Source organism: Scyliorhinus canicula, chromosome 26, assembly GCF_902713615.1.
Source record: "Scyliorhinus canicula chromosome 26, sScyCan1.1, whole genome shotgun sequence".
Taxonomy (NCBI): domain Eukaryota; kingdom Metazoa; phylum Chordata; class Chondrichthyes; order Carcharhiniformes; family Scyliorhinidae; genus Scyliorhinus; species Scyliorhinus canicula.
Window position 1 is genome coordinate 23,876,261 of NC_052171.1, and position 16,737 is coordinate 23,892,997.

Sequence of the window (16,737 nt, forward strand, 5' to 3'; positions counted from 1 at the left end):
CCTCTGACAGTGCGGCACTCCCTCAGTACTGACCCTCTGACAGTGCAGCACTCCCTCAGTACTGACCCTCTGACAGTGCGGCACTCCCTCAGTACTGACCCTCTGACAGTGCGGCACTCCCTCAGTACTGACCCTCTGACAGTGCAGCACACCCTCAGTACTGACCCTCTGACAGTGCAGCACTCCCTCAGTACTGACCCTCTGACAGTGCGGGGCTCCCTCAGTACTGACCCTCTGAGTGCAGCACTCCCACAGTACTGACCCTCTGACAGTGCGGTACTCCCCCAGTACTGACCCTCTGAGTGCGGCACTCCCTCAGTACTGACCCTCTGACAGTGCGGCACTCCCTCAGTACTGACCCTCTGAGTGCGGCACTCCCTCAGTACTAACCCTCGAACAGTGCGGCACTCCCTCAGTACTGACCCTCTGACAGTGAGCACTCCCTCAGTACTGACCCTCTGACAGTGCAGCACTCCCTCAGTACTGACCCTCTGACAGTGCGGCACTCCCTCAGTACTGACCCTCTGACAGTGCAGCACTCCCTCAGTACTGACTGACAGTGCGGCACTCCCTCAGTACTGACCCTCTGACAGTGCAGCACTCCCTCAGTACTGACCCTCTGACAGTGCAGCACTCCCTCAGTACTGACCCTCTGACAGTGCGGCGCTCCCTCAGTACTGACCCTCTGACAGTGCAGCACTCCCTCAGTACTGACCCTCTGACAGTGCAGCACTCCCTCAGTACTGACCCTCTGACAGTGCGGGGCTCCCTCAGTACTGACCCTCTGACAGTGCAGCACTCCCTCAGTACTGACCCTCTGACAGGGCAGCACTCCCTCAGTACTGACCCTCTGACAGTGCAGCACTCTCTCAGTATTGACCCTCTGACAGTGCAGCACTCCCTCAGTACTGACCCTCTGACAGTGCGGCATTCCCTCAGTACTGACCCTCTGACAGTGCGGCACTCCCTCAGTACTGACCCTCTGACAGTGCAGCACTCCCTCAGTACTGACCCTCTGACAGGGCAGCACTCCCTCAGTACTGACCCTCTGACAGTGCGGCACTCCCTCAGTACTGACCCTCTGACAGTGCGGCGCTCCCTCAGTACTGACCCTCTGACAGTGCAGCACTCCCTCAGTACTGACCCTCTGACAGTGCGGCACTCCCTGAGTACTGACCCTCTGACAGTGCGGCACTCCCTGAGTACTGACCCTCTGACAGTGCAGCACTCCCTCAGTACTGACCCTCTGACAGTGCAGGACTCCCTCAGTACTGACCCTCTGACAGTGCAGCACTCCCACAGTACTGACCCTCTGACAGTGCGGCACTCCCTCAGTACTGACCCTCTGACAGTGCGGCACTCCCTCAGTACTGACCCTCTGACAGTGCAGCACTCCCACAGTACTGACCCTCTGACAGTGCAGGACTCCCTCAGTACTGACCCTCTGACAGTGCAGCACTCCCTCAGTACTGACCCTCTGACAGTGCGGCACTCCCTCAGTACTGACCCTCTGACAGTGCGGCACTCCCTCAGTACTGACCCTCTGACAGTGCAGCACTCCCTCAGTACTGACCCTCTGACAGTGCGGCACTCCCTCAGTACTGACCCTCTGACAGTGCAGCACTCCCTCAGCACTGACCCTCTGACAGTGCAGCACCCTCAGTACTGACCCTCTGACAGTGCAGCACTCCCTCAGTACTGACACACTGACAGTGCAGCACTCCCTCAGTACTGACACACTGACAGTGCAGCACTCCCTCAGGACTGACCCTCTGACAGTGCAGCACTCCCTCAGTACTGACCCTCTGCCAGTGCGGCACTCCCTCAGTTCTGACCCTCTGACAGTGCAGCACTCCCTCAGTACCGACCCTCTGACAGTGCGGCACTCCCTCAGTACTGACCCTCTGACAGTGCAGCACTCCCTCAATACTGACCCTCTGACAGTGCGGCGCTCCCTCAGTACTGGCCCTCTGACAGTGCAGCACTCCCTCAGTACTGACGCTCTGCCAGTGCGGCACTCCCTCAGTACTGACCCTCTGACAGTGCGGCACTCCCTCAGTACTGACCCACTGACAGTACGGCACTCCCTCAGTACTGACCCTCTGACAGGGCGGCACTCCCTCAGTACTGACTCTCTGACAGTGCAGCACTCCCTCAGTACTGACCCTCTGACAGTGCGGCACTCCCTCAGTACTGACCCTCTGACAGTGCGGCACTCCCTCAGTACTGACCCTCTGACAGTGCGGCACTCCCTCAGTACTGACCCTCTGACAGTGCGGCACTCCCTCAGTACTGACCCTCTGACAGTGCGGCACTCCCTCAGTACTGACCCTCCCACAGTGCGGCACTCCCTCAGTACTGACCCTCTGACAGTGCAGCACTCCCTCAGTACTGACCCTCTGACAGTGCGGCGCTCCCTTAGTACTGACCCTCTGACAGTGCAGCACTCTCTCAGTATTGACCCTCTGACAGTGCAGCACTCCCTCAGTACTGACCCTCTGACAGTGCAGCACTCTCTCAGTATTGACCCTCTGACAGTGCAGCACTCCCTCAGTACTGACCCTCTGACAGTGCGGCATTCCCTCAGTACTGACCCTCTGACAGTGCGGCACTCCCTCAGTACTGACCCTCTGACAGTGCAGCACTCCCTCAGTACAGACCCTCTGACAGTGCGGCACTCCCTCAGTACTGACCCTCTGACAGTGCGGCACTCCCTCAGTACTGACCCTCCCACAGTGCGGCACTCCCTCAGTACTGACCCTCTGACAGTGCAGCACTCCCTCAGTACTGACCCTCTGACAGTGCGGCGCTCCCTTAGTACTGACCCTCTGACAGTGCAGCACTCTCTCAGTATTGACCCTCTGACAGTGCAGCACTCCCTCAGTACTGACCCTCTGACAGTGCAGCACTCTCTCAGTATTGACCCTCTGACAGTGCAGCACTCCCTCAGTACTGACCCTCTGACAGTGCGGCATTCCCTCAGTACTGACCCTCTGACAGTGCGGCACTCCCTCAGTACTGACCCTCTGACAGTGCAGCACTCCCTCAGTACTGACCCTCTGACAGGGCAGCACTCCCTCAGTACTGACCCTCTGACAGTGCGGCACTCCCTCAGTACTGACCCTCTGACAGTGCGGCGCTCCCACAGTACTGACCCTCTGACAGTGCGGCACTCCCTCAGTACTGACCCTCTGACAGTGCGGCACTCCCTCAGTACTGACCCTCTGACAGTGCAGCACTCCCACAGTACTGACCCTCTGACAGTGCAGGACTCCCTCAGTACTGACCCTCTGACAGTGCGGCACTCCCTCAGTACTGACCCTCTGACAGTGCGGCACTCCCTCAGTACTGACCCTCTGACAGTACGGCACTCCCTCAGTACTGACCCTCTGACAGGGCGGCACTCCCTCAGTACTGACTCTCTGACAGTGCAGCACTCCCTCAGTACTGACCCTCTGACAGTGCGGCACTCCCTCAGTACTGACCCTCTGACAGTGCGGCACTCCCTCAGTACTGACCCTCTGACAGTGCGGCACTCCCTCAGTACTGACCCTCTGACAGTGCGGCACTCCCTCAGTACTGACCCTCTGACAGTGCGGGGCTCCCTCAGTACTGACCCTCTGACAGTGCGGCACTCCCTCAGTACTGACCCTCTGACAGTGCGGCACTCCCTCAGTACTGACCCTCTGACAGTGCGGCACTCCCTCAGTACTGACCCTCTGACAGTGCGGCGCTCCCTCAGTACTGACCCTCTGACAGTGCAGCACTCCCTCAGTACTGACCCTCTGACAGTGCGGCACTCCCTCAGTACTGACCCTCCCACAGTGCGGCACTCCCTCAGTACTGACCCTCTGACAGTGCGGCACTCCCTCAGTACTGACCCTCTGACAGTGCGGCACTCCCTCAGTACTGACCCTCTGACAGTGCGGCACTCCCTCAGTACTGACCCTCTGACAGTGCGGCACTCCCTCAGTACTGACCCTCTGACAGTGCAGCACTCCCTCAGTACTGACCCTCTGACAGTGCAGCACTCCCTCAGTACTGACCCTCTGACAGTGCGGCACTCCCTCAGTACTGACCCTCTGACAGTGCGGCACTCCCTCAGTACTGACCCTCTGACAGTGCAGCACTCCCACAGTACTGACCCTCTGACAGTGCAGGACTCCCTCAGTACTGACCCTCTGACAGTGCAGCACTCCCTCAGTACTGACCCTCTGACAGTGCGGCACTCCCTCAGTACTGACCCTCTGACAGTGCAGCACTCCCTCAGTACTGACCCTCTGACAGTGCGGCACTCCCTCAGTACTGACCCGCTGACAGTGCAGCACTCCCTCAGTACTGACCCTCTGACAGTGCGGCACTCCCTCAGTACTGACCCTCTGACAGTGCAGCACTCCCTCAGTACTGACCCTCTGACAGTGCGGCACTCCCTCAGTACTGACCCTCTGACAGTGCGGCGCTTCCTCAGTACTGACCCTCCCACAGTGCGGCACTCCCTCAGTACTGACCCTCTGACAGTGCGGCACTCCCTCAGTACTGACCCTCTGACAGTGCGGCACTGCCTCAGTACTGACCCTCTGACAGTGCAGCACTCCCTCAGTACTGACCCTTTGACAGTGCGGCACTCCCTCAGTACTGACCCTCTGACAGTGCGGCACTCCCTCAGTACTGAACCTCTGACAGTGCGGCACTCCCTCAGTACTGACCCTCTGACAGTGCGGCACTCCCTCAGTACTGACCCTCTGACAGTGCGGCACTCCCTCAGTACTGACCCTCTGACAGTGCGGCACTCCCTCAGTACTGACCCTCTGACAGTGCAGTGCCCCCTCAGTACTGACCCTCTGACAGTGCAGCACTCCCTCAGTACTGACCCTCTGACAGTGCGGCACTCCCTCAGTACTCACCCTCTGACAGTGCGGCACTCCCTCAGTACTGACCCTCTGACAGTGCGGCACTCCCTCAGTACTGACTCTCCCACAGTGCGGCACTCCCTCAGTACTGACCAGTGCTTCTTCGATGCTGCGTTGGAAATCTCAGCATTGATTTTATCCGGAAGTGCAACCCGAACGTAAAGCTCAAGCCATGACATCTTTAGTCAAATTAGGAATTCTGCCCAATAGGCTAAGATGAATAAACTGCAACAGTTTGAATGATCTTTGGTTTGGAAAGGGGAAATCAAAGCCCTTGAGAAGCCACAACTGCAGCCACAGTTGAGCCTGTGAGCGGACATTAACTCCAAAGGATTGCTTCCTAATTAACCGAGTTATCACTGCTTTATTTCGGAGTTGGCCCACATCCAGTGGCTGTCAGTTGTAGTGCATGTTAATTCATGTTTTGGTGCCTGTTATTCGACTCTACTCTGCTGGTTTGTACAAGAGAAACAGAGATAAGACAAGTCAGTAATTAAGACCACAGAGCCTGATTTACAGAAAAGAATAGCAAGCACATTTCAATTAGAGCCCTCAGCTCCTGATCATGCTGCAGTGCACACCTGAAACCCTGTTGGAATAGATTTGACCTGACATTTTAATGTACTGTGGATGTAATTGTTAATGAGCTTTGTTTGCTTCTTCACTCACCCATTCTCCCTCCTCTCCTCTATCCTTCCCACTCCCCGCCCATTAAAATGGAATATGGCACCATGAATTGATGACCTTCCTGACCAGTTTCAAGCTCAGTTACAGATTGGCAATGATCTAACTGAATGGTGGAACAGGCTTGAGGGCTAAATTGCCTCCTCTTGATCCTAGAAAAGTCTTCCAGCCATAGGATCATGGAGTCATTCAGCTCATCACGTCCATGCCTGTCCTCTGCAGAATAATGCAGTTAACCCCAATCCCTCCTTCTGTCGCTGAAGGACTGAAAGTTTATTCTTTAGCACACTGGGCTAAATCACTGGCTTTGAAAGCAGACCAAGACAGGCCAACAGCACGGTTCGATTCCCGTACCAGCCTCCCCGGACAAGAGCTGGAATGTGGCGACCAGGGGCTTTTCACAGTCACTTTATTTGAAGCCTACTTGTGACAATAAGCGATTTTCATTTCATTTCATCACATCAGGGCAGCAGGGTAGCATGGTGGTTAGCATAAATGCTTCACAGCTCCAGGGTCCCAGGTTTGATTCCCAGCTGGGTCACTGTCTGTGTGGAGTCTGCACGTCCTCCCCATGTGTGCGTGGGTTTCCTCCGGGTGCTCCGGTTTCCTCCCACAGTCCAAAGATGTGATGGTTAGGTGGATTGGCCATGCTAAATTGCCCGTAGTGTCCTAAAAAGTAAGGTTAAGGGGGGGGTTGTTGGGTTACGGGTATAGGGTGGATACGTGGGTTTGAGTAGGGTGATCATGGCTCGGCACAAGATCGAGGGCCGAAGGGCCTGTTCTGTGCTGTACTGTTCTATGTTCTATCTCCTTTTGTAATCATTGATGATCTCTGCTTTCACCACTCTCACAGACTCTGAGATCCAGGCCATTAACACTCAATGCTTGAAAATGTTCCAATTTACATCCTCCTCCTATCTCTGGACCAAAAACCTACATCTCTGTCCCCTGGGTAGCACAGTGGTTAACACTGTTGCTGCACAGCTCCAGGGCCCCAGGTTCGATTCCTGGCTTGGGTCACTGTCTGTGCGGAGTCTGCACATTCTCCCCGTGTCTGCGTGGGTTTCCTCCAGGTGCTCCGGTTTCTTCCCACAAGTCCTGAAAGACGTGCTTGTTATGTGAATTGGACATTCTGAATTCTCCCTCTGTGTACCCGAACAGGCGCCGGAATGTGGCGACTGGGGGATTTTCACAGTAACTTCATTGCAGTGTTAATGTAAGCCTACTTGTGACAATAAATTATTATCATCTTTTATGATGAGCTGACAGCTTTTCTTTGCCTCTCTTATGTAAACCTGTCATAATTTTGTGTACTCTTATCATTCCTCCCCTCATTCTCCTCAGCTCCATTAAAAAACAGCCGCAACTTCCCCAGCCCAACTTTGTAACAAAAACCCTTCATCCCTGGAACCATTTCCTCCCTCTCAAGGACCTTCACAATTTTCCTGCTGTTTTCCTGGGTGGCCTGAATTTTTAAGCATAAAGAGAACCTTTCCTTGCAACGGAAATGACTGAGGAAGCCCTGGCCCCGATGCCAGCTCTCATCTTTTTATCAAGGGGCAGAATGGGGATGGGTCAGAATGTGGGTTTGCACAATTCATGGAGGCCGCTGCCTATATAAAACTGCAGGTCTAATCTTCATCAGCTCGGAGTGGGAAGTACAACATAGAACATAGAACAGTACAGCACAGAACAGGCCCTTCCGCCCTCAATGTTGTGCCGAGCCATGATCACCCTACTCAAACCCACGTATCCACCCTATACCCGTAACCCAACAACCCCCCCCTTAACCTTACTTTTATTAGGACACTACGGGCAATTTAGCACGGCCAATCCACCTAACCCGCATATCTTTGGACTGTGGGAGGAAACCGGAGCACCCGGAGGAAACCCACGCACACAGGGGGAGGACGTGCAGACTCCACACAGACAGTGACCCAGCCGGGAATCGAACCTGGGACCCTGGAGCTGTGAAGCATTTATGCTAACCACCACGCTACCCTGCTGCCCCAAAACAGCATGACTCTAAATGCTTTTGCATCATGCCCAGCAGCGAACCTGTCTGCTATATATGTCAGTCTGAAACACAGAGCTGCATCAAGGCAGTAGCTGATGCCCTGTTTGTTCATGTGGGAGAGCACATTAACTTCCCCAATGATTTGGCATTTCAGACACAGAACCTTGCCTTTTACACTGTAAGCAGGCTTCCCTCAGATGCAAGGGAAGGTCGATTGTACCCAAGTCATCAGAAGGGCTCAAAATCACCACCAAGATTGAATTTACCAATCTTTTGCCTTCTTTCCACAGTAATGCCATCTGCAGGAGCCGCTGGCAATCCAAACAATCTCCCGTTAAACTCAGAGGAAGACATCACTCTTGCTTCACTAGCTTTGATCCACTTCTCAGAACCAGGCACAGCACAGATATTCACATAGCTGGCAAAGGCAGAGAGGCCCCAGGGCGCTAAGTGGGAGCTCTGCCAGAGACATTGACCATGCTGCATCTGAGGAAAAAGGTGAGCCTCATGCGGCAGATGCTGGCTGTGGGGAGATCTGGCAGGGATCCATGGGAGTCTGTGTGCCATGGTCTCCATCATAGAGGACTCCATGCAGAACATGAGTACTCTGTTGACCCTTATCACTGAACGCACTGCCCCCTGCTTCCACTGCCCTGTGAGGAAGAGACTTCCAAAGACTTATGATCCGCTAAGAGAGAAAAACTCTCTTCATCTCTGTCTGAAATGGGTGACCCCGAGTTCTAGATTCGCTGACAAGAGGAACCATCCTCTCCACATCCACTCTGTCAATATCCCTCAGGATCTTTGGTGTTTCAATCAAGTCTCCTCTTCCTCTTCCAAACTCCAACAGACACAAGGAAAGCTTTCCAACCTTCCTTAGAACATAGAACGATACAGCGCAGTACAGGCCCTTCGGCCCTCGATGTTGCACCGACATGGGAAGTCAAAAACTAAAGGCCATCTAACCTACACTATCCCATTATTATCCATATGCTTATCCAATAAACTTTTAAATGCCCTCAATGTTGGCGAGTGCACTACTGTTGCAGGTAGGGCATTCCACGGCCTCACCACTCTTTGCGTAAAAAACCTACCTCTGACCTCTGTCCTATATCTATTACCCCTCAATTTAAGGCTATGTCCCCTCGTGCTAGCCACCTCCATCCGCGGGAGAAGGCTCTCACCCTCTGATCATTTTGTATGCCTCTATTAAGTCACCTCTTAACCTTCTTCTCTCTAACGAAAACAACCTCAAGTCCATCAGCCTTTCCTCATAAGATTTTCCCTCCATACCAGGCAACATCCTGGTAAATCTCCTCTGCACCCGTTCCAAAGCTTCCACGTCCTTCCTATAATGAGGCGACCAGAACTGTACGCAATACTCCAAATGCGGCCGTACTAGAGTTTTGTACAACTGCAACATGACCTCATGCAGTCATGCAGACCTTATAAGGCAACTTGCCCATTTCGGTAATTAGATGAGTCAACTTTCTGTGAAGCCAATACTGCACACTGTACTCCAGATCAATACCTTGCACAACTGAAGCATAACTTCTCTACTTTTGTATTCAATTCCCCTCGCAATAATCAATAACATTTTCTGAGATTTCCTAATCACTGCTGTACTTGTGGACTAAAATGTTGCGATTAATGCAGTAGGACACCCAGATCCCTCTGCAGCTCAGAGCTCTGTAATCTCTCACCATGTAGATAACATGCTTTTTCAGTCTTCCTGCCAAACTAGATAATTTCACATCTTCCCATATTATATTGCATTTGCCAATCTTTGCAGAGCTACATCTCTTTGTAGCCTCCTTATATCCTCCTCATAACTTCGATTTTACTTGAAGCTGTTCCTTGCTCTCCTCCCTGACAAACCCAAAACGTTTGATACAGTGATCACTCTTAAATGTTTCGCCCACAGGCACTCATTCCCCAGCACCTGATAAAGCTTTGCCTCCTTCCTTGCTGAATCAAGAATCTTTGCTGGTAAAGGAAGTTCTCCTGAATGCATTTCAGAAACGTTTTCCTCTCTTAACTTAACAGTACAGCACAGAACAGGCCCTTCGGCCCTCGATGTTGTGCCGAGCCATGATCGCCCTACTCACACTCACGTATCCACCCTATACCCGTAACCCAACAACCCCCCCCTTAACCTTACTTTTATTAGGACACTACGGGCAATTTAGCATGGCCAATCCACCTAACCCGCACATCTTTGGACTGTGGGAGGAAACCGGAGCACCCGGAGGAAACCCACGCAGACACGGGGAGGATGTGCAGACTCCACACAGACAGTGACCCAGCCGGGAATCGAACCTGGGACCCTGGAGCTGTGAAGCATTTATGCTAACCACCATGCTACCCTGCTGCCCCTTACTCCTTACTCTTTAACACCATGCCAATTGACATTTGGGTTATTAAAGTCGCCCAATACCATCCTATATTATGCACTTCTCTATGATTTCCCTGCAGATGTGCGCCTCTTTATCTCTCTCACCATATCGACATTACAATGTTTTCCCTAATCAGTACCCGTCTCACTTTCTTCTTTCTCCATCTTTTCTTGAATCCACAAATCACTATTTTAGCCACGTTTTCATCGTTTTCATGCAGCTGTTTGTGATTGGAACTCACCAACCTAATTCAGCACAAACCTGTGTCAGCATTCCTGGTCCTCCTTCATCTACTGCTATCTGAAATGGGACTTTTCATTCTCTAGTACTGTTCAACACTTACAGTTCGTATACCTTATTCCGCTTTTCTACTTCCATATTTTGGTGCCCATTCCTGTGCCAATTTAATTTAAACCTTGTCCAAGCACCCAGTGAACTTCTTATAAAATCCCTTAGTCTGTTGAGCCAGTAAGAAAATGTACCTGAAATAAATGCTGTGAAAAGATTGTTGGAATCCAAGGATTCTTCAAAGACCATTGCCTTGATATTGAGTGTTGCCAAGATGCACTCCTTGTCCTCGAGGGCCTTCTCCAGTACGTTTGTCCGGTTTGACGATATGATGACAGTCATGTCGCAAGATCCGATGCTGACTGCTTTTAAGTCGGCGCGGCATAACGGTGAACCCTACACCAAGACCAAGAGGTAATTAAACATCATTCTTTATCGTGACAGAACTCTCAGCAAATTCACAAACATTCAAACACTGCCTTTGCTGAAGATACAGAGCCAATGGAGCCGAGCTTGGAGAAACAGTGAGCGAGGGAGGGAAGGAAAGACTTGCGTTTATACAGCAACGTTCACAACTTGGGACATCTCAATGTGCCTGACTGCCAATCAGGCACTTTTCTTTCAAAGTGTACTCACCTCTTGTAAACCTGGCAAACAATTTGCACAAAACATGGTTTCAGAAATGACAATGTGCTGATTACCTTGTTTGATTTCAGTGATGTTAGTTGAGAGATCAATATTGGCAAGGATACCGTGGAGAACGCCAGTTTTCCTTTGAAGGTGAGCAATCCCAGTGCAGTACTGAGGGAGTGCCGCACTGTCAGGTCAGTGTTGAGGGGGTGCTGCACTGTCAGAGGGTCAGTACTGAGGGAGTGCCGCACTGTCAGAGGGTCAGTACTGAGGGAGTGCCGCACTGTCAGAGGGTCAGTACTGAGGGAGTGCAGCACTGTCAGAGGGTCAGTACTGAGGGAGTGCTGCACTGTCAGAGGGACAGTACTGAGGGAGTGCTGCACTGTCAGAGGGTCGGTACTGAGGGAGTGCTGCACTGTCAGAGGGTCAGTACTGAGGGAGTGCTGCACTGTCAGAGGGTCGGTACTGAGGGAGTGCTGCACTGTCAGAGGGTCAGTACTGAGGGAGTGCAGCACTGTCAGAGGGTCAGTACTGGGGGAGTGCTGCACTGTCAGAGGGACAGTACTGAGGGAGTGCTGCACTGTCAGAGGGTCAGTACTGAGGGAGTGCTGCACTGTCAGAGGGTCAGTACTGAGGGAGTGCCGCACTGTCAGAGGGTCAGTACTGAGGGAGTGCCGCACTGTCAGAGGGTCAGTACTGAGGGAGTCCTGCACTGTCAGAGGGTCAGTACTGAGGGAGTGCTGCACTGTCAGAGGGTCAGTACTGAGGGAGTGCCGCACTGTCAGAGGGACAGTACTGAGGGAGTGCTGCACTGTCAGAGGGTCAGTACTGAGGGAGTGCCGCACTGTCAGAGGGACAGTACTGAGGGAGTGCTGCACTGTCAGAGGGTCAGTACTGAGGGAGTGGGGCACTGTCAGTGGGTCAGTACTGAGGGTGTGCGGCACTGTCAGAGGGTCAGTACTGAGGGAGTGCTGCACTGTCAGAGGGTCAGTACTGAGGAAGTGCCGCACTGTCAGAGGGTCAGTACTGAGGGAGTGCAGCACTGTCAGAGGGTCAGTACTGAGGGAGTGCCGCACTGTCAGAGGGTCAGTACTGAGGGAGTGCCGCACTGTCAGAGAGTCAGTACTGAGGGAGTGCCGCACTGTCAGAGGGTCAGTACTGAGGGAGTGCTGCACTGTCAGAGGGTCGGTACTGAGGCAGTGCTGCACTGTCAGAGGGTCAGTACTGAGGGAGTGCCGCACTGTCAGAGGGTCAGTACTGAGGGAGTGCTGCACTGTCAGAGGGACAGTGCTGAGGGAGTGCTGCACTGTCAGAGGGTCAGTACTGAGGGAGTGCCGCACTGTCAGAGGGTCAGTACTGAGGGAGTGCTGCACTGTCAGAGGGTCAGTACTGAGGGAGTGCCGCACTGTCAGAGGGTCAGTACTGAGGGAGTGCCGCACTGTCAGAGGGTCAGTACTGAGGGAGTGCCGCACTGTCAGAGGGTCAGTACTGAGGGAGTCCTGCACTGTCAGAGGGTCAGTACTGAGGGAGTGCTGCACTGTCAGAGGGTCAGTACTGAGGGAGTGCCGCACTGTCAGAGGGACAGTACTGAGGGAGTGCTGCACTGTCAGAGGGTCAGTACTGAGGGAGTGCCGCACTGTCAGAGGGACAGTACTGAGGGAGTGCTGCACTGTCAGAGGGTCAGTACTGAGGGAGTGGGGCACTGTCAGTGGGTCAGTACTGAGGGTGTGCGGCACTGTCAGAGGGTCAGTACTGAGGGAGTGCTGCACTGTCAGAGGGTCAGTACTGAGGAAGTGCCGCACTGTCAGAGGGTCAGTACTGAGGGAGTGCAGCACTGTCAGAGGGTCAGTACTGAGGGAGTGCTGCACTGTCAGAGGGTCAGTACTGAGGGAGTGCTGTACTGTCAGAGGGTCAGTACTGAGGGAGTGCCGCACTGTCAGAGGGTCAGTACTGAGGGAGTGCTGCACTGTCAGAGGGTCAGTACTGAGGGAGTGCTGTACTGTCAGAGGGTCAGTACTGAGGGAGTGCAGCACTGTCAATGTTGTCATCTTTTGAATGAGATGTTAAGTTGTAGCTGTGTCTCCCTCCCTCCCTGGCACTGTTGGTTGGTGGGGCCGGCACTGTGGTGCAGTGTTTAGCACTGCTGCCTCACGGCGCCAAGGACCCGGGTTTGATCCCGGTCCCGGGTCACTCGCTGTGTGGAATTTGCACATACTCCCCGTGTATGCGGGTCTCACCCGCACAACCCAAAATGATTTGCAGGATCGGTGGATTGGCCACGCTGCCCAAGCCATTTTGAAAGACGAGGTAATTGATTGGTGTAAATGTGACAAAGTGGAGGTATAAACAAAACTGGCGGTAATAAGGTTGATAAGTTACCAGAACTCAATGTGATGCATCCAGGAGTACGCAGGGAAGTAATGGTCTAAATTGCAGAGTTCATAAACCTCTGTGGACATGAGCATTTCCTACTTTACAGCAGTGACTTCACCCCAATCATGCTTCATTGATTGTAAAATTATTTGGGACATCCAGAGGTTGTGAAAGATTTAACGCAAACGCATCGGCGGCACAGTAGAAGAGTGGGTAGCACTGTCACTTCACAGCGCCAGGGTCCCAGGTTCGATTCCTGGCTTCCTGCCTGTGTAGAATCTGCCATGTTCTCCCCGTGTGTGCGTGGGTTTCCTCCAGGTGCTCTGGTTCCTCCCACAGTCCAAAAATGTGCAGGTTAGGTGGATTGGCCGTGCTAAACTGCATTTAATGTCCAAAAGGGTTAGGTGAGGTTACTGGGTTATGGCAATAGGGTGGAGGTGTGGGCTTGGGTTGGGTACTCTTTCCAAGGGCCGGTGCAGACGCGATGGGCCAAATGGCCTCCTTCTACACTGTAAATTCTATCATTCTCTCTCTCTGCATTGAGGTGTCAATTTAATTAATGCACTAAAGTCTTAGAATGGGTCTTGGACCCATGGTCTCCTGATTTGGGGATCATGTTCGCTCACCAATCCTTTCTGTGTTTGCAAGGAACATTTCACATTTTCAGGCTGCCGTGGATTAATGCTACATCTGGTTCTGGTACCTACCGGCAGAATGAAGACCTTGGGGAAGTTGCTGATGGTCGACCACTCCTGGTCTATGTACTCCAGGGAGGCCACAATCACAATGGACTTGAGTTCATCGTAGGCGAAGCTGCTTGCTCGAAGGGGCATGATGAAATTGCGCAGGCCGATTCCAGGGCACTGCGGCTCACTGAAGATACAGACTATCACGTGTTTGGAAAGCCGCAGTCGAGATGCCATTGATCGATTCTGGAAGAGGGGGAATTGGGACCGTGTATTAATTTGATGCTGAGTTATTGCAATCAGGATCAAACCTACAATGTTCATGTTAGGAAACTGAGCCCCTGTGCCTGACACACAGGAAAAAAGAGGATGGTATTTGATCCTTTTTACCTCATTTATCCATGGTTGGATCAAGGCTATAGTTGAATCAAATTGGCTGACGACTGTATTGCTGGGGTCCTCGAAGAGGAGGGAAAGCTCTATTACCTGCTCGGCATTTCTGACTGAGGATGGCTGTAAACACTTCAACCTTGTCTGTTGCACAGTCCTGCTGGGTTCCTCTATCGTTGAGGATGTGGAGGTTTGTAGGACCTCCTCCTCCTCCCCTTAGTTGTTTAGTTCTCCACCACTATTATTGACTGGACGTGGCAGGACTGCAAAGCTTAGATCTGATCTGTTTATTGTGGGGCTGCTTCACTCTCTATTGATATTCTCGGTGCTCAGAGCTGTAGCACCAGCAGACTAGCACCTTATTTTTAGGTATTGTCGATGATTCTTATGCCTTTCCAGAAACGGGCTCTTTAATGGCCGCACATATGAAAACAATTTAATGCAAGAAAAGAAATGTCAACATTTAGAGCAGGGTGTCCTGGCCAACATTTTTACCCACACCAGGGGCACAGTTCAGCAGCCTTGTTTCGCCCGATTTGATGTCAGGACGAGGCCGTTGAATCTCGCGAGAGGTCTCTTGAGATTAGTGATGCTCAAAACGTCTCGTGGGATTTAACAGTCTTGCGAGACTGCGATCTGGATCGCACTCTCGTTGGGCAAGATCCAGATGATCCATTAGGCTTATTTTGATATCCATTCTCTGGATATTCTCGGTGCCCTAGATTCATCGGCTGTGCCTGGGAAAACCCGCCAGCCTACCATTTAGTACTGCTCCATGCAAGTATGGACTAGTCGTAATGGCACCTGGGGATGGGTCTCACGTGCCATTGGAGAGCCCCTGGTGATCAGGCATTGAGTAGGGTAGTGCTCTGGCACTACCAGGTTGCCAAGCTGGCGGTGCCAAGATGCCCATGCAAGACGTTGGGCCCGGGGGTGCCTTGCCCATAAGAGGTGGGGTGAGGGGGGACTCGAGGACCCCTAAGAGGTGAGTTGGGGACGAATCCGGAGGCCGTTGTGATCACTGAGGGGGGGTTGAAAGATTTGCCTGCGCAGGAAATGATGTAAGTGCGGCCTCGAGAGGGAGTTTGCCAGGGCCAAAAAGAACTGGCAAAGTGGCGTTGGATAGCTGAGTATTTCTCGGCTCTGCAGGAACCAAGAAACCCCTGCTAAATGTGCCCAAAACCAGACAGAAGCATTGCGGTTGAATCACGCCCATGATTTAATTAGTAATTTGGCCCATTGCAGCTTGTAAGATTTCAGTGGCACAGACTGGCAGCCATGTGAACCTTTGTGGCATGAGCTCCACACCAGGAATTAGAAAAGGACATATTACAGCTATTCAAATTGGTTTTATAAAATGCTTATGCATTAAAATAAAATAACAGCTAAACAAATGTTCACTTTTTTGTTTTGTTTAGAAAAGCTGAACTTTCCCTTTCTTCACACACCTGACAGTGCGCACCTTCGAAGGCTTGATCACTCTGCTGAGATTGCAGAATAAAGTTCAAATGATACTTTTTCAAGTAATTCCAAGATGGTGGGTGAGGGAAACCCAGTCGATGTTATCTACTTGATATCTAGACAGTGGTGTAGTGGTATTATCACTGGACTAGCAATCCAGAGACCCAGGGTAATGCTCTGGGTTTGAATCCCACCATGGCAAATGGTGAAATTTGAATTTGCTAAAAATCTGGAATTAAAAGTCTAACCATGACCATGGAACCTTTATCGACTGTCACAAAAACCCATCTGGTTCACTAATGCCCTTTAGGGAAATCTGCAGTCCTTACCTGTCCAATGTGTGTCTCCAGATCCACAGTAATCTGAAATGGCCTGGCATGCCACTCAGTTCACGGGTAATTAGAGACGGACAACAAATGCTGACCCAGCCAGCGACGCTCATGAAAGAATAAATAAAAATTAGACTTTTGGAAAACGCTGGTTCAGGGCTTACAAGGAATTGTTACAATCCCAGTTGATGTTTTTTGTGCTGGACACAAAGTGCTGTTTGTAGAGCCAAACAGAAAGTAACTTTATTTCCAAGAATATGTACACAGAGCCAGTCGTTCACTAATGCTTCCCTCTCTGGCCGGTACCACACTGGCCAGCTCTCTTTATGTAGCTGCACTGCTAATTGCCCCCCCCCCTCTCATTTGGGGAGCTCATTCCCCAAGTAACATGGGCTGACCCAAAAGACAACATGGGGTAAGCAATTGTCCCCAGCCAATTGGATCTGGGCAGGGTATAACAACCAGGCATGAAGATCCCAGAATCGAACCCTGCCTCAAAACACTTCTACCTTTTTATAATAAATATTTTTATTGAATTTTACATTTGTACACTGTACAGGAGATGATTGAAAC

At 51.9% G+C, this 16,737-nt stretch overlaps 1 protein-coding gene across 2 annotated transcripts in view; it reads right to left on the minus strand.

The window, feature by feature from the left end:
* Positions 1-16,737, minus strand: part of LOC119957510 (calcium-activated potassium channel subunit alpha-1-like) — a 122,727-nt gene that overhangs the window by 21,764 nt on the left and 84,226 nt on the right. For both annotated transcript variants that reach the window (XM_038785630.1, XM_038785631.1), the window contains exons 22-23: positions 14,006-14,230; positions 10,490-10,691 (exon numbers count right to left, since the gene is read on the minus strand). In XM_038785630.1, the coding sequence (XP_038641558.1) occupies positions 10,490-10,691; positions 14,006-14,230 (427 nt within the window). The remainder of the gene's footprint in view (positions 1-10,489; positions 10,692-14,005; positions 14,231-16,737) is intronic.